The following is a 27,069-nucleotide window of genomic DNA, read 5'->3' as shown; positions in this document are numbered from 1 at the left end:
GAATCCAAGGTTTATTGACATACTTGTGAGCTTAGTTATCTCACTATGGCATCGATGTTAAGAAGGCAATGACATTCCCACATTTGCACAAGCAGTTACTGAATCCTTACCTGATCCATTAACCCATTGTTAGGCATATTCGTAAAAATTATTTTTTTCACAGCGTGCATTTCTGTTGTACAGGAAGAATCTCATTGGGAGGGCTCCTCTCACCCCCAGCCAGGCCAAGACACGGTGCTTGTTCGTGAGCACTGGTGAGGAGGCAATGCCTGCACAGTCTGCTCAGGGAACCATCCTATAGTATCCATTGTCTGCAGGACATTATATGCTGACTGTTGCCTGATGGACTTGCGTTCAAGGGTGTTTTTCTGGAAAAACTGTTCTACAAGTGGCAAACTCCAATTGATGGGACAATGTGTGGTATCATCCAATTCTATTTTGAACTCAATCTGGCAGTGCAGTCACGAGTCAGCAGTGTGAACTGGAGGGGGCAAGGCCCCCAACCCTGATGTGCACCAGTGAGCAGCATGATGGGACTTGAGATTTTGCTACAAACCCAGACTGACTGTGATCTTTCAATCAAGAAGTCCAGAATCCAGTTACAGAGAGGAGGGTTGAGTCCCAGCGAAGACCATTTATCCTCGATCTTCTGAGGTACCATAGTGATGAATATCGAGCTGAATTTAATAAACAACCACCTGGTGGATGAGGCATCATTTTCGAGGGGGTCAGGATGGAGTGGAGGCAAAAGCATCTATCTGTGTATCAGTTGGACAGGTTCATTGGAATGGGTCCAATCTTGCTGGAAGGAGTGATTTCATGTGTTCCAATACTGGTAGCTCAAAGCACTTCATGATGATAGAGGTCAGAGCCACTGGGTGGTAGACATTTCATTCAGTTATTGTTGCTCTCTTGGGTACTGGGATGTTGGTGGCTGCTTTGAATCTGGTGGGAACTGCTGCAGTGAGATGTCACATATGTCCATCAAGGACTCTCTCAGCTGTGTTGCACAGTCCTTCAGCCCCTGACCAGGTTTACTATCAGGTCCTGCTGTTTTATGTGGGTTCACCCTAATAGGATCCTCCTCACCTTGGCTGTGGTTATGCAACATGCCTGTTCTTCAGGAAGAGATGGGGCTTCCTTTGGTGTGACATTGTTTTTCTCATTAAACCATGTGTAGAAATTATTCGACCTGTCAGGAAAGGAGGCAACATTTGTGCTGACTCATAAGATTGACTTATAGTCAGGCATGGTTTAAATACTTTGCCACATTCCGCTTGTGTTGCCAGTGTCACACAGCTGTTGGTATGAGTACGCATAGAGAATCCACAATCTTGGAGGACCTTTCCTGGACCCAACACACTAGTCACATCATGAAGAAAGTACATCAGTGCCTTTACTTCCTCAGGAGTTACAGAGGTTTGGTATGACATCAAAACTTTGGCAAACTTCTACAGATGTGCAGTGGAAAGGGCTGCCTCATGGCCTGGGAGTGCAAAAAAACTACTCAAGAAAAGTTGCATGTACAAAAGAGAAATGTAAACCAAGATAGAAATGTATGCAAACTGACTGTGCAAGTGAGAAAAATATAAATATTCAGTAATAAATAATGTGCAAAGTAATGTTGGGTCAAATAATGTTGAGTCTGATTCCTGCTGCTCACTGATAGCTGCATTGCATATACATTTTTAATATTTTTTTTACATAATTTTTTTATATAATATATAATTTATATAATATTTTGTCCATGATCTCCTGGGCTGTGTCCATTACCTTTTGCAGGGGTTTCCACTCAGCAGTATTGGTGCCAGGCTGTGATGCAGGCAGTCAGCACTTTCCACCATACATCTGTAGAAGTTTGCCAAGGTTTCCAATGTCATACCAAATATCTGCAAACTTCTGAGAAAGTAAAGGTGCCGACATGCTTTCTTCCAGAAAAGGCCCTCCAAAATAGTTACACCTAGGAACCCTCTCCACCTCTGATTGATCAGTGGATCATACATGTTTGGTTTTAACCAGAGCAGCATTCCTTTCTGCTCAAAAGAGATAAAGCCTTCTAGCTGGATGGTCAAATCCAGAGGGGAGTCCTGAAGATGCATTTCTGTAACTACTAGAGAGCAGCTTCCTTTATTTCCCTCTGGTTCAGATATAGCCACAGGTAATCCAGTTTTATAGCCCACCATGTAAATCTAATTTTCCCAACCTAACACCCATTACCCTCTATTTTTATTACATCTATGTACCTATCTAAGAGTTTTTATTAAATGTCCCTATTATACCAGCCTTCAACATCACCTCCAGCAATGCATCCCAGGCATTCACTACTACTCTCTCTGTAAAACATCTACCCCTGACACCTCCCCTTAACTTTTCTCTGTTCACCTTAAACAGATGTCCTCTGGTATTTGTTATTGTCAGCCCAGGAAAAAGATGCAGACTGTTCAGCCCATCTAACCCCTTCATAATCTTGTATACCTCTATTTAATTCACTACTTGTCCTTCAGTCCAGAGAGAAATGCCCTAGCTCTATCAACCTTGCTTCATAAGACATGTTCTCCAATCCAGGCATAATCCACATACATCTCCTCTGCACCATCTTCAAAACATCTCCATATTTTCTGTAATGAGACAGCCAGAACTGAATGCAATACTCCAAGTGTGGTCTAAACAGAGTTTATAGAGCTGCAACATTAGCTCATGGCTCTCGAACTCAATTTCCTGACTAATGAAGGCCAACGCACTATTCACCTTCTTTAGTACCCTATCAACTTGCACGGCAACCTTGAGGGATTTATGGACCTGGACTCCAAGATCTCTCCTTTACTCCACTCTGTTAAAAATCCTGCCATTTGCCATGCACTCCACCTTCAAGTTTGACCTTCCTCATACTTACCCAAATTGAATCCTGGATTCTGTCTATATCCTGATGTAATTTTGTATCATCTGCAAACTTACTGACCCACCCCTCCACTACTTCATCAGTCATTTATAAAGATCACAAAGAGCAGGGGTCCCAGAACAGATCCCTGTAGAACTCTACTAGTCACTGATCTCCAAGCTGAATACACCCCACCAAACACCACTCTGCTTTCTGCAGCCAAGACAATTTTGAATCCAGGCAGCCAAGGTTTCTTGGATCCCATGCCTCATGATTTTCTGAACGAGCCTACCTAGGGAACCTTGTCAAACAGCTTACTAAAATCCTTATACACCATATCCACTGCCTTACCTTCACTAATTTCCTTTGTCACCTACTTGAAAAATTCATTTTGGCTTGTGAGCATAACCTGCCTCTCACACAGCCACGCTGACTATCCCTGAAAAGACTATATTTCTCTAAATGTTCATAAATTCTGTCTCTAAGAATCCCCTCCAATAGTTTGCCCACCACTGACTCCCTGATGTACTATTCCCAGGAATATTACCTTTTACCTTTCTCAAATAAGGGGATTACCTTTGGCAATTCTCCAATCCACTGATACCTCTCCTGAGACCAGGAAACACACAAAGATCATCACCAATGCTCCAGAAAGCCCTTTCCTTGTTTTCTGAGGCATATTCCGTTCGGTCCCATGGACTTATCTAAATATTTTTAAGAAGATCTAGTACCTCCACCCTCTTAACCACAACATGCTCTAGTACTACATTCTGTTCTACATTGACCTGACATTCACCAAGGTCCCTCTCTCTACTGAACGCTGAAGCAAAGTATTCACTTAGGGTCTCCTCTACCTTATGTTTCCTTTGTTTTCAGCTCCATTATAAAATTGGATTGGCAAAGCCCTCAGCTCATTCTTCCTTGTGTCCATATTTATTTTAACCTTAAACATGTTGTGCAGGATGGAATTTGTTCGTTTCTCCATTTAGCACCACATTTTTAAAGCATTGTCATTTCATAGAACTGATAAGGAATTTTTTTTAAATATACAAAATTAGTACTGGACCTACATTGGGCAGATGCAGAGTGGTATTTCTCCTAGCTAGACCTAGGTGGGGGTGGGTGGAGGGGGGGTGGGTAACATTCTCAGAATTAAAGAGACAGATCATTTGATTTTTAGATAGAGATATGTAATTAGTGCAGGCAAGTGAGGCTGATGGTAAAGACAAGACATGATGTTGTCTATTTCTGGAAGAGGCATGAGGGCTTGAATTGCCTAGACCCATTTCTGCTGCTTATGCTCATTATTCACACAGGAGACCATTCAGCCCATTCATCCACAATCAATCCCATTCTCCCACTTATTTTCCTGTAATTTATTAGCTTCTGCGACTTATATTAGATACAATTTATAGTAGCCAATCACACATAAATGCAGTGGCATGTGGGACAGAAATGGAGCAGCTGGGAGGGAGGGAGGACAGACAATCCATGCAGTCGCAGAAGGAATAAACAAACCACTTTTGCCCAGAGTAGCGGTGGAGGGGGGGGAAATCAGTAACCAGAGGACATAGGTTTAAGGTGAGGGGGGGGGGAAAAAGAGGTTTAACAGGAACCTATGGGGCAACTTTAAAAAAAAAATAAGAGCACAGTGGTTGTTGTAAGGAATGGGCTGCCAGAGGAGGTGATTGAGGCAGATACTATTGCAATGTTTAACACAAAAAAAATTGGACAGATACATGGATATGAAGGGCATAGAGGGGTATGGGTCAAACACAGGCAGGTAGGACTAGTGTGAATGGGACATTTATGTCAGCATGGGTAAGTGGCGCCAAAAAGGACCAGTTTCCATGCTGTATAACTGCTGTAGATGAAGTCATAGCAATAAAATCCATATAAGGTTCCAAATCTTATCAAATTTTTCTGGTTAATTCCATAAATTATACGTTATTTTCTCTAATGGTATACAATTTAATAGTTCCGTTTGCCATTTATTCAACCCCACATTATTGTCTAATTTCCACATTATAGCTATACCTTTCTTTGCTGTTGCTACACTTAAAAACTTTTTCTGATAAATATCTAACTTCAAATCAAAACCAAAATTTGTTTTGAGTAACAACCAAATTTTGACTTTGAGAGATTAGAAGCAGTTTTGACAAATTTGAAAGTTCTTGATACAAGTTTGGCTCCAAAAGGGTTGACAAGTAGGTGAATCCAACAACCAACATCTCGTCTTGACTCCAGAACAGACTGCAGATGAATTGTGTTTGTCATCACAAGTGTAAAAGCGTGCCACTGTGAGTTATCCTATGAAAAGAATTGCTTCCATACTTCATTGATTGATTCATTCCTTTGTTCAATAACATAGCAGCAATGCCAGTGGAAAATGCACACAAAGCCAATTCAAGAGTAACTGGGGTTAAGCAAGACTGGGCCATTGCCCAACTCTCTTTTCAATCATCTCCACTCATGCTGTACTTCACCTTCACCAAGGTCCCTGGAGGAGTGATCACTCTCTAGAATCAACAGGAAACTGTACAATCTCCATTACCCCATTTCAAGAACAAAGATCTCAACAGCAGTTGTGTATTTTTTTTCCCTTCTCCGAAGTAGAAGTTGTGGCCTAAACCATTGTTTTGTAGCAGTGGTTACACTGCTAACAGAGGGACGCACAACCAGATGGGTTGAGTTCAGTGAGCAAAACTGATTTATTGCAGGCTGCCTGGCTGGTCTTATACTCCCAGCCCAGACCTGGCTGAGAACCGCACTGGGGGGGGGGGGGGGGGGGGGTGGCACAGACGTCACCGGGACGTCACGTGGGTCACCAAGCGTGGGCTTCTGTTCCCGATGCTGAGGTCGGGAGGAAACCCCTGACGGCGCCATTTTGGCTGGCTTCCCCACCACATGCGTGACAAGCAGGGCCAGTTCGCCTGCCTAATGGCGTATTGCTACACAGCGGGCCCCCCCCCCCCCCCGAACTGACGCCAATGTCCTTTTTTGCTGGGTAGCCTCACTTCTTGGGTTGGGCCACAGCTACTGGCTCGGTGGGCTGGTGTAAACAGTTCCCTCTTACCCCCGATGTCCAGTGTGAAAGTGGATCCTGAATGCTGGATGACTTTGTATGGCCCTTCGTATGGTCTTTGTAGAGGTTCTGTGGATGGGCCTGTCTTGGGTAAACTTGTACCTCTCACTTTGTTCGTTTTAGGTTGGTCACAGTGTTTGAGCTACCGAAAGAAAATAGACACACACATCGAGAGCAGATCAGTTTAATCAAATGTTTATTACTAATTCAAAAGCTGATTTCACACTACAATATGCAAGCCCTTCCCAACTATACTTATCAACGCTTGGACTGGTCCCAACTGCCGAAGCGAGGCAACGACCGCACACTTGTAGTAGGTTGTCAGGGTGCCGGTAGCAGCTTCTCCACCTCCCCTGACCGGGACGTTGGCTGGACTCTAGAAGTTCTTCTTCTTGCTGAGAGATGTTGCCACCTCTCGGAGAGTCTCTCTCTAACTTCAGCAGCGGGACCATGACTTATATTACCCAAAAACTGCTTACCTAAGCACCTATTCCCAGCACAGCAAGAAAGATAAGCTAGCATACTAGGTTTCTAACTAGTAACATAATTTTCAGCTTATCACTTTGAATACAATGGTTTATTTTGCATCAAGGCTAGGCCTCTGACAGTCTGTGACCAAAACAATCAGGAAGATTAAATGTTCTTGGTACACAGATGTCCTTTCTTCAGATAACTGCATCTCTGGCCCATCGGTGGAATTTAGCTTATGTCTGCTGATTCTAAAACACAAGCAGGTTATCAGCCTTGCAAAACCCAGAGCTGCAAATTAAAAAAAACAGGTTCTCAGCCTTGCAAAACCAAGAGCTGCAAATTAAAAAAAAACAGGTTAGAATCTTCCATTACATTCCACCCCTTGGTCACAGGCTGTCAGACACGAGACTTGACAAGCATAAGAGTACAAAAAGAGCGTAAAAGAGAAATTAAAACTACAATAATCACAAAAACAAGCAATAATGCGAGCAACCGACGGAGAATAGTGTGGCCCAACCCCCCAAAAGTACCAGCTAACCATGAAAAAGGATTCCAACCAAGGCTCAAACTATCCTTGTGGGTCACAGTACCCAGACGCTGGAGCTCACGAACAGAATTCGAAACATGCTGAATAATAACAGAAACATTAGTGAATACATCAGGAACATACGAGCAACATTCAGAACTGACAATTCCACACGTGCCACCCTGTTTTGCCAACAGAAAATCTAAGGCCATACGATTCTGTAAAGCCACTGTCCTAACGACAGAGAGTTCATGATTAAGGTCACGAAGGCCCTGATGGATAGACAAAAGGACAAAGGATGTCTCATTGGCAATAGAGCTCATCAGATCATATAACTTGTGAACCTCTAGGGAAATGCGAATATCGCCATAACCTGGCATCAAGGCGCCAAGGAAAATCTCGGCACCTGAAAGGTGAAGTCTATGCCGAAGGACAGGGGACCTATGCATAAGCGAGGGATGATCCTGTAAACGGGAAATATGGTGTAGGTAGGGGATGGCATATGCTAAATAGCAGCAACCACCCCAGGTAAGGGGCAGCCAGGCATAGGCGCGAGACCCACAAACCCAATAAGTCCCGTTCACAGGGGGCTTGGAAATAAAAAAGGAATATGTCAGACAATCACTGAATCCCAGTGTATCAGCAGGTCTGGCAGGGAACATACAAAAACAGACAGAGCCCTTCACATATTGGGAAACAATAAAATAGGGGGGTGTGATATTATAATGGGAGGCAGAAATGTGCCATCCTCGGAAAATACCCAAAATATCGCTTAGATTAAAGAAATGAGCCTCCTCAGGCACAGGCTTATCAATATCAATATAAACTCTGCCTTTGGAGGGGTCAAAATAATTCCAGGCAGCAACTTCCTTTCGGGTGAAAGGAATGGGGATCATGGGAATGCCTGTACCAGTATGCAAAGGGCCCATGGGACAAACCCAACAATCAGAAACATTTAATCAGTGAGCATATGCATAGGAAACATGGAGAAAGGAATTGTCGGACAAATCTGAAGGAATGTTTGATGGTGAGGCAGGCCACTAATCCTTCCCAGAACTGGAATCCTTTCGCCACTTAGCAACAGGTGGAGCAGAGTTATTACAAGATACAAAGCGAGTACAAAAAAGACCATCACAGAAGTAGGGGGTGACCCCTTCAGTTGGTCCATCTACAAATAGAATATGAGAACCGACATTGGCAATAATATATCTATATAAGCTGCACGAGGCGGGTGACCGAGGACTTCCTTAGCATCGGATCGTGTCTCCCACGAGCAACTCCCTCGGAATGTCCTCGTCATTACAAATCCAATTGCTGGTACCAAAGCAGCTGTTAAGCCAGATCACCAGGAGCGTAAAACGGAGAACCTGGAACAAAGAAGCCTGACACATGTCACTCACGATACCGTAAGCGTTCAGTGTTTAAACAGACTAAATCATCCTGTCCCTCAATAGCTACCCATCGAGTGTTACCCTGGGCAGGTGTCACTATTTCTCCTTTTACAGGAGGGCCACTACCTGGTGGTGCCACCCATACCTTTTGTCCGGCATTCTCTGGCTCGGGAATGGGGGGCAATGACTGTTTTTCCTCTGGAATAGGCTGTAATTCAGAAGCGTGAAGAAGTCGGTGGAAAGGTGTACCTCCTTTTAAAGGGCGATGATTCAAATTGTCGACTGTTTGCTGCAGCACATGGCACCACCCCTTCAGGGTCCCCAGTGGTGTTAACAAACAAATTTGTTCCTTCAGTAAGCCGTTCATTCGTTCAACTAACCCAGGAGCCTGTGGGTAATAAGGAATATGGTGAACCCATGAGATACCATTGTCATTTGCCCAATCACAGATTGTCTTCCCGGAGAAGTGCGAGCCATTATCAGACTGAATCTCCTCTGGAACATCATATCGAGAAATTAAATGATTTAGTCCTTGGATAGTGCTAGCTTGGTCAGCCGTCTTGGTGAGAAAAGCAAAAACCAAGCCCGAAAAGGTGTCAACCATTACTAGGACGTAACGTTTACCCATACAGTCTGGCAGGCGGTCTATGTAATCTATTTGCCAAACCGCAGCTGGGCGAGCACCCCATTTTATTCGGCCATGCGAACCAGGAGGAACGGTACGGGACTTTACAAGCTGACATTCTGGGCATGTACGCACGACCATGCGGACATCATCCTGATGGATGGGTAAAGCATGTGTTCGGGCCCACATAGCTGATCCCTTCTCCCCCAAATGACCACTCTGTTCATGTGCCCATTGAACCAGGGGGACAGTATCAGCGCAGCTGATAGTGGCAAGCTGATCTGCTACTGCATTATGTTGTGCCATGTTAGTCGCCACATTGATATGGGCATCAATGTGATACACAGTTATCTCACGGTGGTGGGAAGCATCCCACAACAGCTGCCACAACTCTTTGCCCCATACTGGGCGGTCATGTATCATCCAGTCATTCCTTTGCCAACCAGGCATCCATACCACAAGTCCATTAGCCACAGCCCAGGAATCAGTGAACAGGCGAAGTGAGTGATCATGGGGATCTAGTGGTAAAGTGACTGCCTTCAACTCAGCATACTGACTGGAGCCACCATCCCCCTCCTCTGATAAGTGAGTTCCTGACTTGGGATGGTAAGCCACTGCCTTCCACTTTTGCTTTCCTTGCACCCACCGGCTGCTACCATCAGTAAACCAGGCATCCTCTTGTTCTGCTGGAGTAAGCGAATCATATGGTTTACCCCACTGAACTGGTGAAGGGGGTAGGGGAGGGGGCAAGGCGGGTTCAATGTCCTCATGACGAGACGGAAGATCAGCCACCTGTTCGTGTATGCGGCCCACCCCTTCAGGCCCTCTGGTCACACGACTCTGAATATACCACTTCCATTTAACAATAGAAGACTGCTGAGCCCGCCCGATCTTTAGATTAGCATCATTAGCCAGGATTCAATTCATTATTGGAAGTGCAGGTCGCAATTGAACATCTGCATCGCCTGTCATTCTTTCAGTCTCCAGCAGGGCCCAGTAACTGTTGTTCAAAAGCAGAATAACGAGTGGCAGCCTCGGGCATGGTACGTGACCAGAATCCCAGCAGGACTCGGCGACCCTCTTGTTTCTGCCAGAGGCTCCAGGAGGCCACATCGTCAATAACGGAGACCTGTAGTTCGTAGGGGGTATCTGGGATGCGGGGAGCAATGGGCAGGGCCTGAAGAATAGCCTGCTTGGTGGACTGGAACGCCCTTTCCTGATCGTTACCCCATACAAAGTCTCTTTTCTTTCGGGTAACCTTATACAGAGGACGTAAAAGCAATGCCGAGTGTGGAATATGGCGTCGCCAGTATCCCATCAACCCCAGGAAACGCTGGGTCTCTTTTTTGTTAGTAGGAGTGGCCAAGTCTGCAATTTTATTGCGAACTTTATCGGGAACCACCTGTTCTCCAGCATGCCACTGAATTCCAAGGAAAATAACCGTCTGGGATGGGCCCTGTACCTTGGCGGGGTTAATGGCCCACCCTCTTTGCATCAGAGTATCTTGGACACTCTCCAAACTTTTCTGTACCATCTCTTCTGTGGCCCCTTGGATCATCACATCATCAATATAATGGTGAATTGAGAGGGAAGGCGATATTGGCACTGTCTCCAAATCACGGGTAATTAGGCTGTGGCAAATAGTGGGAGAGTGTACGTAACCCTGAGGGAGGCGGGTGAAGGTATATTGGTGCCCCTTCCAGGTAAAGGCGAACTGATCCTGTGAGTCCTCAGCTATAAGAATACTGAAGAAGGCGTTAACAAGATTAATGGCGGCATACCATGTTCCTGAGTTCCCAATAGCAATGTTTTCAATAAGGGTAACAATGTCTGGAACTGCCAAAGCAAGTGGTGGGGCATGTTTGTTCAAAAAACGATAATCAACTGTCATTCTCCAGGAGCCATCCGGCTTCTGGACCGGCCAAACAGGGCTATTAAAGGGCGACGTTGCGGGCCTCACTACCCCTTCTTCTTGCAAAGCATCGATGGTGGCACTAATCTCTTCTTGCCCTCCAGGCAGGCGATATTGTGGAATGCACACTGGTTTCATGGGGGGTGGCACCATCACAGGATCCCACTTAGCCTGACCCACTACTAGTTTTTTTGTAATAGTTCGAATTCCAAATGCAAATCCCCCTTGGCTAGTATTAAGGGCCGTACCAGCCAACATATTAATACCCAGGATACACTCGTCAGTAGCAGCCACCAGGGCATGTAACCAGATAGGGGAAGGGCTATCACCCACCGTGGCACGGACTTTTATTTCCTTTGCCAGGGTGACCGCTCCTTCCAACCCCTCTATTCGAAAGGTCGGTCCAGTCCAGAGGTCGGGGTTACCCGGAATCACCAAGTGCTCCGCACTGGTATCGACCAAGGCCAAATATTGGCAGTCATTACCCCCACTCCAATGGATTGTTAACGGTATGTAGGGCCATGGGTCCCCGTGTATCTGCCGTATCTCAATGGAGTAGACACGGGAGCCCTGCCCACACCTTCATGCTTTAGTAGGGTTCGGGGGCTTCCAGGCCCACATGCCACTATTATCCATAAGAGCCTTTTTAACCAATTGTTGTATCTCATCACGGGTAACTGGAGCAAGAGATGCTGACTCAGTGGGAGCAGAAGGCACAGTTGGGCCAGGAGGACTCAACAGCTGGGGATGATGTTCCCCTGCTTTTCTCTTATAAAGGGCATAAAGGACCGCAGTAGGTTTCCCATCAATATCACTTTTAGGTACGCCTAACTTTAACAAGGTCAGAAAAAGGTCCTTTCTTGTCGGTCCGTTATTAGCAGCAGCCCCTCTCTTTTCATCCTGCTTGTCTGATGTAACCTGGGCTGTACGTGAGTGGATTTTACCTTCCAATTCTTTGGCTCTGTCCTACTGGTGCGAACAATCTCGTTCATCATGGAGCAGCGTTGTTGCATGGCTTCTAGCTCCTCCTCTAATTGCTTTCTCTTGCGCTGAGATTCGACTTCTCTTTGAACTGATTCTGCTTCACGCTGAACGGAGTGGCGTAAGGCTGTGGCCAGCAACCAAAAACCATCCATCAGTGTCCCCTTTTTATCAGGAAATTTTCTTTCTCGAAGGAGAGTGGCAACCCGCTCTCCCAGAGGTGCACTTGATGAATCTAACTTCTCATCCCAACTAATGGGTGGTCCCAACAAAGACAGGGTATTGGCCAACATGCCAAACCCATCGTCTTTGGAAGTCCATCCAGGAATCAAGAACTGCTCAGGGCTCACCTCTTTCTTTCGGCGAAACATCTTGAGACCAACCCTGCTCGCAGCACCAATTGTCTTGGGTAAACTTGTACCTCTCACTTTGTTCGTTTTAGATTGGTCACAGTGTTTGAGCTACCGAAAGAAAATAGACACACACACCGAGAGCAGTTCAGTTTATACAAATGTTTATTACTAATTCAAAAGCTGATTTCACACTACAATATGCAAGCCCTTCCCAACTATACTTATCAACGCTTGGACTGGTCCCAACTGCCGAAGCGAGGCAACGACTGCACACTTGCAGTAGGTTGTCAGGGCGCCGGTGGCAGTTTCTCCACCTCCCCTGACCGGGACGTTGGCTGGACTCTTGAAGTTCTTCTTCTTGCTGAGAGATGTTGCCAACTCTCGGAGAGTCTCTCTCTAACTTCAGCAGCGGGACCATGACTTATATTACCCAAAAACTGCTTACCCAAGCACCTATTCCCAGCACAGCAAGAAAGATAAGCAAGCAAGCTAGCATACTAGGTTTCTAACTAGTAACATAATTTTCAGCTTATCACTTTGAATACAATGGTTTATTTTGCATCAAGGCTAGGCCTCTGACAGTCTGTGACCAAAACAACCAGGAAGATTAAATGTTCTTGGTACACAGATGTCCTTTCTTCAGATAACAGCATCTCTACCCCTCGGTGGAATTTAGCTTATGTCTGCTGATTCTAAAACACCAGCAGGTTCTCACCCTTGTAAAACCCAGAGCTGCAAATTTAAAAAAAACAGGTTCTCAGCCTTGCAAAACCAAGAGCTGCAAATTAAAAAAACAGGTTAGAATCTTCCATTACAAGGCCCCGCCTGATAAAAACGTACTCTGCGGAGTACAGCTTGCTGAGGACTTGAGGCCCGTGTGCCGTGTCTGGGCGGCGGTGGGGGTGTGAAGGAGTCCAACTGGGCCTGGAGGCGGGGAAGTAGTCTGTGCGGTGACTGCTGGGGGTTGTGAGGTGCATTGATGAACTCACCGGGTAGAGTTAACGGTGCACCATAGACCAGCTCAGCTGATGACACCTGTAGGTTTTCTTTGGGTGTCAATCGGAAGCCCAGGAGCACCCAAGGCAGCTCGTCCACCCAGTCGGGGCCGGTGAGGCGGGCCATAAGTGCCAACTTCAGGTGTTGGTGCAATCGCTCAACTAGCCCATTGGCCTGTGGGTGATAGGCCGTGGTGTGATGTAGCTCGATCCCCAGCCTGTTGGTGAGCTGTCCCCAGAGTTCAGAGATGAACTGGGCGCCCCGATCACTGGTGAGGTGGTTCGGGATGCCGAACCGGGCAACCCAACCGTTCAAAAGCGCTCAGGAGCAGGAGTCCATGGAGGCATCTGGCATCGAGATCACCTCGGGCCAACAAGTGGTATGGTCTACCACTGTGAAAAGGTAACGGTTACCTCGGGAAACGGGTAAGAGTCTGACGATGTCCACATGTATGTGGCTGAACTGTTCCCGGACGTGTTTGAAATCTTGTACGGGTGCTCTGGTGTGCCTGTTTACCTTGGAAAGCAGGCAATGGGTGCAGGTTCTGACCCAGTCCGCAATCTACTTCCGAAGCCCGTGCCAGACGAAACGTTCTGCCACCATATGGACCATGGACCTGATGGAAGGGTGGGAAAGGTCATGGATATGGTGGAAGACATGCCTGCGACACTGCTGGGGAACCACTGGTCGCGGGGTGCCCATGGAGACATCGCACAGGGTGGTGGCCTCACTCTGAGGAGTCGGGAGGTCCTGGAACCGCAGGGCCATGATGGCAGTCCTGAAGGCCTGCGTCTCCTCGTCGGACTTCTGGTCCTGGGCGAGCTGTTCGAAGTTGAGGCCGGGTGTCAGTGCGCAAATGGCCGGTCGTGAGAGTGCGTGGGCGACCATGTTGTCTTTCCACGCCTTGTGCTGAATGTCAGTGGTGAACTCCAACATGAAGGAGAGGTGACGCTGTTGGCGGGCCGACCAGGGATCTCTTGCCATAGCGAGTGAGGAGTTTGTGGTCGGTAAAAATGGTGAAAGGCCTCCCCTCCAAGAAATAGCAGAAATGACGCACCACCAGGTACATGCCCAGCAACTCACGATCAAAAGCTCTATACTTGCGCTCTGGCGGCCAAAGAAGCCGGCTGAAGAACGCCAGTGGTTTCCACTGTCCGTTCACCTGCTGCTCCAGTATGGCGCCGACGGCCGTGACAGAGGCATCGATGGAGAGCTCCATATGCAGGTTGGTGCGTGGGTGGACAAGCAGGGAAGCCTTTGCGAGGGCATCTTTCATGGCTTCGAATGCCTTGCTGGCTTCTGGAGTCCAGGCGAGTGTCTTGTCTTAGGTCGCAATGAGGGCGAAGAGTGACTGCATGATGCACGCAGCGTCTGGAATGAAGCAGTTATAGAAATTGACCATACCTGCGAACTCCTATAGCCCTTTGAGGTTGTCCAGGGGTGGGAACTCCCTGACTGCAGCGACCTTCATAGCGGTAGGTGTAGCTCCTTCGGCCTGATGGTATGGCCCAGGAACTGCATGGACTCTTTCCCGAACTGGCATTTGGCCGGATTGATCATTAGGCCAAAGTTGGCCAGTCAGGAGAAGAGGGTGCGCAGAAGAGACTTGTGTTGTGCCCGGTCTCTGCTGACGACAAGGATGTTGTCCAGGTAAATGAATACGAAATTCAAATCCCTGCCCACTGTGTCCATAAGGCGCTGGAAGGTCTGGGTGGCATTCTTGAGCCCGAACAGCATGCGTAGGATCTCAAACAAGCCGAAGAGGATGATGATGGCCGTTTTGGGTATGTCCTCGGGGTGCACCAGGATTTGGTGATACCCGCGCACCAGGTCGACGTTGGAGAATACCCTCATGCCTTGCAGGTTGGCCGTAAAGTCCTGGATGTGAGGGATCAGGTAACAGTCAGGTACTGTCGCATCGTTAAGCCGTCGAAATCTCCGCAGGGGTGCCAACCACCAGAGGCTTTCGGGACCAGCTGCAGTGGTGAGGCCCAAGGACTGTCGGCGCGTCGAATGATTCCCAGCTCCTGGAGATGCGAGAACTCTTTCTTTGCTATCTGGAGCTTATCTGGCAGGAGCTGGCATGCCTTGGCAAGAACCGGCGGGCCTTGGGTGGGGATGTAATGAAACACTCCATGGTGTGGTGAGGCGGCGGAGAACTGCAGCTTGAGGAGGGATGGGTACTCTTCCAGAATATGCTGAAACTCATCCTTGGGCGTGCTGACCATGGCCATCTGCGGCTGCTCTGTGCAGGAGGCATTGAGGCGAATAGATTGGAAGATACGAGCATCCATCAGTCGCCTACATCGAATGTCGTCCATGGACGAGGAGGAAGTCGACACACCGGATGGCGGTTGGGAGGAACGAAATGGTGAACCTCCACAAGAACTTCTGCTGGCTGATCTGGAAGTGGACGGTCTTGTCTCCATACGTTCGGATCTCCATCGAATTGGCTACATGGAGGGGTGAGGCCGGTTCCAGGACTCAATGGCTGTGGCCGGGATGACGCTGATCTGGGCCCCGGTGTCGACGAGGAAGCGTCGGCCGCTGACTGAATCCCGCAGGTAGAGAAGGCTGTGTTCTTGCTTAGCCGCCGCAGCCATTAACAGCGGCCAGCCTGGTTGTTTCCCTGGAATGAGCAGGGCTGACGTCACTTCTGAGCCTTGGCTCCCCAGCACTGATGGAAAAAGCAGAGGCCTGAAGTGGATGGCTTGCTTCTGGCTATGCTCTTTGAGGCCCCTGCAGGGGCCGGGTGTTCCACCGCAGCACTAGAGGAAGGCTTGGCGTGGTCATGCCTGTGACTCATAACCTGCTGGACTGCTGAGCCCTCCGGGGATCGTTCGAGCTTTAGCTCCTGAGCCTTTTGAGTGACCTTCCTAGGGTCGACGAAGCTCTCCTGGGACAGTAACAGCCGGGTGTCTTCAGGCAGATGGTCGAGGAAGATGCGCTTGAAGAGTGGGCAGTTGATGTGATAGCCCATGAGCGTGAGCATCTCGTCCATCAACTCGAATGGAGTTCTGTCCCCCAAGGCATCGAGACACAGCATCTGAGCGGCACGCTGGCGCCTGGAGAGGCCAAGGGAGCCAGTGCGCACCCGCTTGATGGTCCTGTACTTATCTTCCGCGGGTAGGTGCTGAACGAGGTGGCCTGGTCCAGGGCGGCGACAATATGGTAAAACTTGGTCGAATCAGATGAAATCTGGCGGAGGTGAAACTGAGCCTCTGCGTGGCTGAACCAGGTCTCCGGCTCCTGAACCCAGAAGTCAGGAGCTTGATGGCTGTAGCGTTGATTGAAGGGTCATTTATGTCAGGTTCAAAGACGTTTGAACCTGTTGGGTTCACCAATTGTAGCGGCAGCTACACTGCTAACTGAAGGATCGCACAACCAGACGAGTTGAGTTCATTGAGCAAAAGCTGATTTATTGCAGGCTGCCTGGCTAGTCTTATACTCCCAGCCTGGACCTGGCTGAGAACCGTGCTGGGGGGGCCATGACGTCACTGGGGCATCACGTGGGTCGCCAAGCACGGGCTTCTGAGCCCAGTGCTGAGGTCGGGAGGAAACGCCCGATGGCGCCATTTTGGCCAGCTGCCCCGTTGCGTGCATGACAAACAGGGCTGGTTCGCCTGCCTAATGGCGTACTGCCACAGTTTTTCATTTTTGCATAGGAGAGGCTGTATTTTATATTAAAAAGATCTTTCAATCTTTTTACTGAGTTTTATATACCAAGCACACATTGGATGGAGAACACAAGGTTACTAAATATGAAGAATACAAGTACATTTCCAAAAATAAACAATAGCAATATATCCCATCCCCCCCATAACTATGTTGTCACTATGAGAAAAAAGAAAAAAAAAGAAAGAACTCTAACCCCCTACTGAAAAAAAACCTGGGATGTTTTGACATAAAATTAAAGGTAGTACAGTTCTTCTGAATCTATAAAACATTACTAACTGAAGGAAAAATCATGTATGTAAATAAATACATTCAATGATCAAAACAAACCAATTTAATGAGCATAAAAATAGACCATAAAAGGACTCCAAATTTTATGAAAATTAGTGTTAGCATACCTGATATTTTCTAAATTGAGGCAAGACATGACATGGCCACTGAGTACTTGTGGGTGGAATAGGATCTTTCCATCTAAGTAGGATCACTCTTCGTGCTATAAAGAGTTGTAAATAGTATGACTTGACGATCAGATGAAGAAAATAGCACGTTAATATTATCTAACACTCCAAACAAAGCCGTTAAAGGATTAGGTTCAAGTGTAACATGTAATACTATTGTCAAAACATGAAAAATCTCCCTCCAATAAGGTTCAAGAACTTGACAAGACCAGAACATGTGTATCAAGGTTGCTTCCCTGTCGTTACATCCATCACATTGGGGATTTAGATCAGGAAATATATGGGATAAATTGTCTTTCGACATGCAAGTCTGATGTACAACCTTGAAATGAATAAGAAAATGTTGAGCACATAGTGAAGAATTGTTAAGTAATTTAAAATCAAATTTGAATTTTTGCCTGAGATAGAAAACTGTAGATTATGTTCCCATGCTCTTTTAATCTGATCAAGGAAAACCTGATGTGATTTTGAAAGATACTGTATATAAAACCTTCTGGGAAGGCTGTAATTTGAAAATTACATCCAGCATGTTAGATTCACAAGCTATAGGAAAATTTGGTAATTGAATCTGTAAAACATTTTGGATCTGCATGTATCTAAAACAAATGTGAATTTGGAAAATTAAACCACTGATAACTGTTCAAAAGACAGGAGACAACTGTCAACAGACAAGTCTTGAAAACACTGAAATCCATTATCATACCAATTGACAAACATCAAATCATAAAGAAGGAGGAAATACATAATCAGATGATATAAAATTTGATGAGGAAAAACCTTTTAAATCAAAAAATTTCCTGAATTGAAACTAGACACACAAGGAATGTTTTACTACAGGGCTGTATATCATTCTGTTAAATTTAGGTAAAGAAAAAGGATAAAACAGAAAACTTCTCAGCGAACCTCAATTCCAAAGAGACCCAAACTGGACAGTCCAATCTATTAAAATATTGAATCCAAAACAACATAAAACTTAAATTGAATGCCCAGTTATAGTATCTAAAATTCGGCAATGCCAAGCCTCCATTCCTTTTAGATCTCTGCAAATGAAGCTTACTCAGAGTTACACCCTTTGCTGATGTGTCCCAACAATCTGGATCTAGGATCCTGTAAAATGTCCACTACTTCCTATAGCTTGCTACTCCCTTGCAAGGGCATACATGAAATTCACTCCTGCCTCCAATGCAATCATATAGGCTTAAGGAAAAAAAATGAAGTTCATTGACCAAGACTAAAAAACTGGCATTAAGCCTCCTGTATGTATGCCAGAGATGCAGACAAATTGTAATAGGCACCTTAAAACACCAGAGACCAGCAAAGTGATTTTTAAATCCAATTCGCAGGAGCTTTACTGGCAGGTTTCCTACACAATACCTGGTCTTACACCATGTAGCTAATGCTGCTGGCTATGAGAAAATATCCTCTATGATTCAGCAGAATAAAGATTTTTTTTTTAAAAGATACATTTAAGTGGGAGAATTCTGCATCTATCCTTTCCCCAATGTCATAGTCTATAGATTGTTCCCTGTGATTGACAACTACTGCAGTGAAAGAGTCTTGCTCCACATCACTCAATATCTTTCTCAATGACTGTGCACCGAAAGAAACATTTTGACCTAAAGTAATTTCAAAACCTGTATTTACAAGGATAGTTTGCTTTTGAGGTCTCAATTAATCCTTGATGTAGGTTTTGGTTCTTGAACACATATGCAAAACATATTACAAAGTACAGGGATATTTTTGAATGCAATTAGTTTACAAGTAGATAACCCATCAAATGACTTTAATAAAATTACATAGAATATTTTGAATTCAAATGAAATATTTTATTCAATATGGTAAATACATAAGAAAATATTTATACACATCAGTACAAAGTTTACATCAACCATTCCCTTCATGGGTTCTCCAAATACATACAAAATATTTCTTTACTTTTCTCATCAGAAATTAAGTTCTGTAAAATCCAGTGTAGAAGTCTACTTTTAGTGAACTTTCAGAAAGGCTAAATGAACAGTGTTTGGGGATGGGGGAGTGGAACTTCTACACTGATGCCAACAAAGACATCTATTTTTGTTAAAAAAAAACCTATTAGATGATATTTGTATTTTTGTTTATGTTTTAAAAATTTTACTGGAAAGGATGATGTAAAAGTTATAGGAGTAAAGCTAAATACATTACAAATTCAAAACAAATTCTCTGAAAATTGAAGGCCCAAAAGCCTTGTGGGAGAGCAAATGGAAATTATTTATTCACTAGATTTTACAACATTTCAAAGTTATTTGTTGACTATAGCAACACAAGGTGGAAATAAAACAATTTTGGAGGAAAAAGCCTTGATCAACAATGACAATGTAAAATAATAGGGCTTAAGTAGTTATTCAATAATTTTTTTTAAATCCTTCGGCAATGTTGCTAGGCCAATAATTCTTATCTTGGTCACATATTGCCACTTCAAACTTAAAGGTTTCTGAATAAATTCATTAAAATTATTGGAAGTGGCCCTAAACAAAATGAGCCCTGTCAGTAAATTCTGATAAAATGTACTTTAATGAAATCCAATCAGCACATTTTTAGGTTTTGTGAAGAATTCAAGCCAAATAAGCTGTATAGAAATTATGGCAGAGAAAGCAACCATTCAGCCCACGTATCCATGCCATCCCATTAAATACATGCCAGCCAAAAAACATGCTATTCAGGCTGTCCCATTTCCCAGCCTTTGATTGTCAATTTGTACATCTTGTATCAGCCTTGGTTTTGTCTGACTTGACTTCTCTCATGCTGTCCTTGGCAGAGCTCCAGAGCTTCAAACACACTTAAAGTTCACTGAGTTTCCCCCCCCCCCCCCAAACACTATTTACTTGACCTCTATCAAGAAAGGACTATAATCAATTTGTAAAACCTACTATCATTAGCTTCTTGGGAGTGGTAATGAGCACTTGGACAAAATCATGGTCACATCATCATTTCCCACATACAAAGATTATATATTTCTGCCACCCACATCCTTGAATGAAAAAGAAGCAGTATTTCCTGATCAATTCCCTAGCACAGAAACAAGTCCTTGTGCCAGCCATCAATTTATTTATTTATGCTAAACTCATTTTTACCAGCACTGGGTCTGAAGGAAATCTGGATAAAGAACTAATTTAAGACACAAAAATCTATAGATTCTTGCCAAAACCAAAAGATGTTTTGGAGACGTCTTTCAACTGTTTTAGATAAAGGTATTATTTGCCTCTTGGTTGTGCCTATGGGAAACCTTTTCTTCTGCACAAGCTTCCTCCTATGGGACACTAGTCAGGTTTAGATTGAACTATGCTTAATACACTGTGCAAAGGTTTTAGAGAACCAAATCCAAATGGTTTATTTCTTGTCCTAAAAATAATGATTTCAGTAAACCATTATTGCTTGACAAAAGCAGCTCCTGGCTACTCCCATAATCCTAAATACACCAGAACTAAAACTTTCACTAAGGGTGGATGACATTCTAGTGCTGAATATTTTTTTGAGACAACTGAACACTCCCACCTATAACAGAAATTACTTCTAATGTATTACCCACAATCAAATCCCTAACTCATGAGCCTCTAGATTCACTCTCTTGCCAGTGATCATTGTGAAGGTAAAGGTTCCATTATTGTCATGTAGTACTACATTTAGAATGCAACATATATGAACTGCTTTAACTTTTGACTAAGGTAAGGCAGCGAATCGCCACTTCATTCTGCACCCCTCTCTGAAACCTACAGCACCTGGTGTGAATATGGTAAAAACAGTACATTTTTCTGTTTTTGTCTTTCCAGAGTTAAAACTATTTCCCTGCTTGCATCACCTTTCACTATCCCCACTAAGGCAGTCACTTGCTTTCGATCTTTCTTCGACATGCATGAACCTTGGTGGTTTCCTGTATGATGGGCCTCAACTGTTCACCAAATTATTGGAAAAGCAAAGGTCAGTCATGACACCAGATGCACAGGACACATTTTATTATTTTTTAAAACTCTTGTTTTGTTAAATAATTGACACTATAACAAACAAAGCAAATGGTAATTGGCTTAAAAAGAATTTAAGCACTTGTTTCCTTCCCCCCCACCCCCCCCCCCCCCCACCACCCCACCATGCACAAGTAAATAAAATCAGTTCTTCAACATGGAATCAGAACTTTTAGCTCAGCTTGTCCATGCTGACAAAGTTGGCCCCATTTGCCTGTGTTCAGCCCATGTCCCTCTAAAACTTTCTTATCTATGTACCTGTCTAAATGTCTTTTGAACGTTACAATTGTATCTGCTTCTACCACTTCCTCTGGCAGCCTGTTTCACATATCCACTGTAAAGAGGGTTCCTTTTAAATCTTTCCCCTCTCACACTAAATTTATGACTTCTAATTTTAGATTCCCCTATCCTGGAGAAATCCTATGACTATTTACCTTATCTAGCTCATTTATCTAGTCTCCTTAACTGCAGAAAGAAAAGTCCCAGCCTATCTACTTTCTCCTAATTCAACCTAATAGTTCCGCCCATATTATCACAAATCCATTCTGCACATTTTCCAGCTCAGTGGTATCTTTCCTATGGCTGTAGGACCCAAACTGTGCACAATACTGCAAGTTTGGTCTCACCCACATTTTGTGAAGTTTAACATGATGTCCCTGCTCGAGTAATCAATGTCTTGACCAAGAAGGAAAGTGTGCCAGAAACCTTTTCTTCCCTGCCAGCATGTGTCGCCACTTTCATGGAATTATGCACTTGTACTCTCAAGTCTTTCTTCTACAACATACCTATAATTCACTCTATCATTCACTGTCTAAGTTCTGCCCTTGTTTAACCTATGAAAGTGCAATACCTTGCACTTCTCAATGTGAGATGAATCATGGATTCCACATTAGTTCCTGAGATGAACTGATAAAATGGACACAGATGGGTTGCCTACATCTGCAAATACCCTGCCAACATGTTCAAGGCTTGATCAGGTAGTTTGGATGTAATCATCTGATTTCACATCTCTTACATCAAAATCCATCAATCACTAAAGCAGAGATCCAGATACTACCCAGGTGCTGCTTTAAAAATATCTACTTCAGTTTGTCACCCTTTTTCCAATTTCTTTCTCCCTCCAGATTGGTTTTACTTATTTTTGCTATTTTACTTTCAATTATTATTGTTTGGGGTAAATGGGGAAAGTCGCACAGGAAAATAACAGTATTTCACTCAACTGCCAAAAGGGACTTTGAAATTGGTGAAATAGGAATGGGTGTCACTAGCTGCTTGATACTGGTCACAAGATGTGATTGTGCTTGAAAGTATCAGTTATATTGCAGAGTTTATTCCTTGGCAGAGCTGCAAAGCACAAATGTCCTGGTGAAGGGTTATATTGCAGAGTTTATTCCTTGGCAGAGCTGCAAAGCACAAATGTCCTGGTGAAGGGTCCAATCTTGAAACATTGGTTACCCTTGACTTTCTATGGATGCTGTGTGATCTGCTGAGTTTCTCCAGCACTTTTGTGTTTTATACTTGACCCCAGCATCTGCAGATTTTCTCATTCAACTCCACTGCAGAGGGGATTACTAAATCAAGTAAGGAGTTCCAAAACATCAGGTTAAAACACAATTCCACTAAATGAAAGCAAAACAGTTAAAATAAAATACTTAAAAATCTTGTCTAACTGTGACAATGGTGTTGCCGACATTTTAAGCTTTTTGGGGGGGGGGGGTCATCCCTTTGTGAAAGGATCAACCACTCGCTTTACCATTAGTATGATGAAAGTAGGAGGCTAATAGAAATATATCCATCAAAACTTGAAGCAACTCCCCACATATTTAAACATGTCTGCAGGTGCCGAAGCTGGTCACAGACTGGGGGTAACTGCTTCATTGAGCACCTCTGCTCTGTACACTGCTACAGCAAGAACCTCCCAGTGGCCACCAATTCCACACACTATTGCCACACTGACATGTCTGTCCATGGCCTCATGTACTGCCAGGTTGACGACACACATAAATTGGAACAACATCACCTTGTATTCTGTCTTGGCAATCTCCAACCAGAAGTCATCAACATCAATCTTCAATTTCAGTAACCTCATCCTCATCACACCACCCCCCCCCCACACACTTTCCCTCATCTCTGGCCCCATTCCTCCTCCTCTTTCCCTCTCCCTACCTTCCTCTCACCTTCAATTTCTTTTCTCCAGCCGCCAGTTCCCACCCAAACAGAGTGCATCTTTCACAGCCCTTTAATCTTGACCATCACTTCTAAGCTCTTTTCTTCCCCCTGCCACCTGCTAGTCTATATTCCTCCTCCCCCGCCCTTTTATTCAGACACCCGCCTGGTTCTTGCTATTCCTGATGAAGAGATTTTGGCCTGAAACGTCAACTGGCTATTGCTTTCCAAGGATGCTGTCCATGAATTGCCCACTGAATTCCTCCAATACTCTGTGCGTTTCCCCACAAATTTGCTTTTGCAGAAGCTTTCTAAATCCCTGTTCAGAGAAAACATTCCAATCATACAGTTCTCAGTAACATCCCATACACACTGCTTGAGGGTTCTGCAGGTCATTTAAAGCCCTAAAAATGATCATAATTGCATCTGTACCGGTGTCTCATTGTTAAAATATTTCGGACATTTTGTATTTTTTGTTGAACCTTTGTAAATCAATGGTGGGTGCAGTAAGGCAATATGCTTCAGATTCCAGCATCTGCAGTCTCCTGTGTTTTGATGTCACTCATGGGGAGCATGAGAGAAGACCATTATTCTTCAAAAATAGCAGCCCACCTGACAAAGGCAGAGACCAATATTGTTTAAGGCCCTGGCCAATAAAATGGAAAACTAATTTTAATGAACTATAGCAGCATGATATAAAATATGGATTGTACATCCCAACCAAACGTTTCCTGAAATATCTTTCTACCCGTTCAACTCCCAAACAGAAATCTTAAAAAGAGTTAGACCTATTATATTTCCATAACAAGGCCTGCAGTAAAGGCAGGAAAGAGAGAGCGAGCGCAAGAAAATATCAAAACCCATTTATTCTACTTTTGCTCAGACCAAACTATTTTCAAACACCAACTACAATCAAAAGAAAGACTAAAGTGCTTAATTAAATATACAGGCTTTAATTGTTTAAAATGTGGAATTGCACTTGCAGTCAGCTGCAGATTTTTAAAACCACAGTTAAAGGGTGATAATATTTAAAAGCCATCCCTCAGGATTAGGCACAACTATGGCTTGGACATGAAAGGCCATGTTTTGACTATTATGGAGCAAAATCTAAAAATCAGACACCTGTAGATTATTTTACAGTATAACTTTACAAGTAGTAAACCAAGCAGCAGTGTTAGTCAATCTGACTACTCTTCCAGGTCCAGAACCTTCACTGCATCTATGAAATGTACTTCAAACACAAGAAATAATTCCTGAAAATCAATAGATTGTCATATTTAAAATTGAGAAGAATTTTTCAGAATGTACAGGGTAGGTGGAAACTTTTTTTGTAAATAAAAGGTGCTCCAGTGCCATGACAGAACCAAAATTATTCATTCCAACTGGCAAAAGATGCCCTGAGAAACAAAGATTGATTTATTGGGAAAAATTACATAGCTGGCTGACTTAGGATGGGTCAGATTGACAGATCTTCCATTAATTCCTATATGTAATGTTGAAAAGTGATATTAACCTGTCACAGTAAAAGGAAAACATGAACTCTTGTGATTTCAAACGATGGCATCGTGTGCATGCGTGTTCCTTTCAACTTCACTCCTTTGGTGGAATACTTTAAGCTATATCCTGGTGCAGTGCCTCAATTGCTCTCTTGACTCCCATGGGAGCAATAATGGATTATTTATTTAAAAATCAACTAAAATATATTTTTTCAAAAAATATACAGATTATGATTACAGTGTCTCCCCATGTGATCAGTAGCATACAAAACTAGAGTTGGATCCTTGGAAGCTGCAGCCTGGGGCAGTATTTCATTCAGCAAGCAGTAACGCCGTGCAATAAAGTAACAGGCAGCAACAGAAGGGTTCCACCAGCCGGAGGGCCATCATGCTGGGGTTATCCGTACCTGATGAATGATTATGCTCTCTGCAAAAAGACAGAGGGATAAGTGTGAATATACAGAACAGTAGCAACTTTGTAAAAATGCAGTACCCCCATTTTGTAGAACACTGATCTATTACATGTAAAGATTAATAAAGGAAATTTAAAATGCACACAGCAAACCCTCAGCCTCTGAAGCAGAAACAGAATTTACTCAACCTGAAAACAATAGTCAGATCAAAATATTAACCTATCATTTCCACACACTGATAAATTAACTGACATTTTAAAAAGTCATACCTAAAATCACTGAAAATTTGGAACACGTTTCAAGTGGACTTCAGAATAGTTCAGAATTATTTTAATCTGTAAAAGTTGGAAACAATTCTGTACAGTGAAGATAGTAGAGATTTAGAACTCTCTTGTGAAAACAAATGATGCTAAGTTAATTGTCAATTTAAATTCTGAAATTGATAAGACTTTTACCAAAATTATACGGTAAATTATGGTTAAAGAGTTACATTTTAATCTAGCTAAAGTCTCTATGAATGGTGAAACTGCTCTATCCTTGATCATATAACTGGAAACAGCTGTTAGAATAAATATTATTTTCAAATTAATGGAGAAATGAACTTGCCAATGTATATTAGCAATAATTATTGGCTTCTCATGTTGAAGATCAAAAAAGTCTCAGATGTCACAATTGTTTTTGCAATAGGAAATTAGTTAGGATTTTCATTCTCTATTGGTATTCCTAGATATTGGTTTAAAAGTAAACCAAAGATATTGATTGATTAAAAACAGCTATAGATTCAGCTATAATGCCGTTCCAGTCTGATCTCGGTTCAACAATGAAGAATGACCATTTCGAAAAGGTAACACATCCAAGAATCAATTTTGACAACAGAGGGCTCAAAGATTCAGATTCAGCATGAATTATTTATATTTGGATATGCAAACCTCAAGGAACAAAATAACAAACTTCTCTTAAATAAAGTGCAACAATGCAATAGTATACTTTTTTTAAAAGTAGTTTTATTTTAATTTAAAAATCAGGAAATCTTGGAGCACAGAGGCTTTTGTACCTGTGGCAGTTATCCAAATAGTGTCTTACACACACACACACACACACACACTTTCTATACTTACCATAGTATCTGCTTCTAACGTACTTGACAAGTGCACATCCAATTCCAAAAATACTGAGTGAAATAATTTCTTCCCATCTCTTTGCTATTTCTGATTTCACTCAGTAAAGCACCAAATACAACTATTCCAATTACAGATGTCAAGGTACCTGCTCAGAGTTTCATTCATTTCTTGACATTATTTTCTTGCTACACTGTAGGCACTCTGTGGTTAGTAAGGGATTACTCAAGGTGGTATGTGAGTGGAAAGAGAAAGGTTCAGAACCACTCCTCTAGAGCAAGCAAATTTGAATTCCTGAAATCACCTCAAGATGTCTGATTGCCCAAATCTTCCTGCTGCTGAAACTGCTTTGCTTTCAGATTCCACTAGATGGTACATTTGTTACATCAACTGATAAAAGCCAAGGTCCAATTGAGTTGTAAAGGAAAAACTATGTCTGGCAAAGATGGTTGAAATGCAAAATGAACACTGAAAATGTTGGAAATTATCAGTCAGACCACATGAAGAGAGAGAGAGAGAGAGAGAGAGAG

General features: G+C 43.7%; 1 protein-coding gene and 1 long non-coding RNA gene across 9 annotated transcripts in view; one reads left to right on the top strand and one right to left on the bottom strand.

The window, feature by feature from the left end:
- The window catches only part of LOC138760876 (uncharacterized), a 50,281-nt gene that overhangs the window by 1,642 nt on the left and 21,570 nt on the right, over positions 1-27,069 (top strand). For 2 of the 4 annotated variants that reach the window (XR_011355928.1, XR_011355929.1), the window contains exon 2: positions 21,158-21,305. The exons of 1 other annotated variant lie outside the window; for it this stretch is intronic. This is a non-coding gene — a long non-coding RNA (uncharacterized lncRNA). Of the gene's footprint in view, positions 1-21,157; positions 21,306-26,148; positions 26,387-27,069 lie in introns of those variants that run through there. One more of the 4 variants, XR_011355927.1, reaches the window with a different exon arrangement.
- filip1b (filamin A interacting protein 1b) overlaps positions 24,446-27,069 on the bottom strand; it is a 265,621-nt gene continuing 262,997 nt past the window's right edge. For all 5 annotated transcript variants that reach the window (XM_069932128.1, XM_069932127.1, XM_069932130.1 and 2 more), the window contains one exon: positions 24,446-25,435. Coding sequence is in view for 1 of the 5 variants with exons in the window: in XM_069932130.1 (XP_069788231.1) it covers positions 25,395-25,435 (41 nt within the window). In the remaining 4 variants the exon portion in view is untranslated. The remainder of the gene's footprint in view (positions 25,436-27,069) is intronic.

The sequence above is a fragment of the Narcine bancroftii genome, chromosome 4 (genome assembly GCF_036971445.1).
Source record: "Narcine bancroftii isolate sNarBan1 chromosome 4, sNarBan1.hap1, whole genome shotgun sequence".
NCBI lineage: Eukaryota > Metazoa > Chordata > Chondrichthyes > Torpediniformes > Narcinidae > Narcine > Narcine bancroftii.
This window is presented reverse-complemented; position numbering and strand designations above follow the sequence as displayed.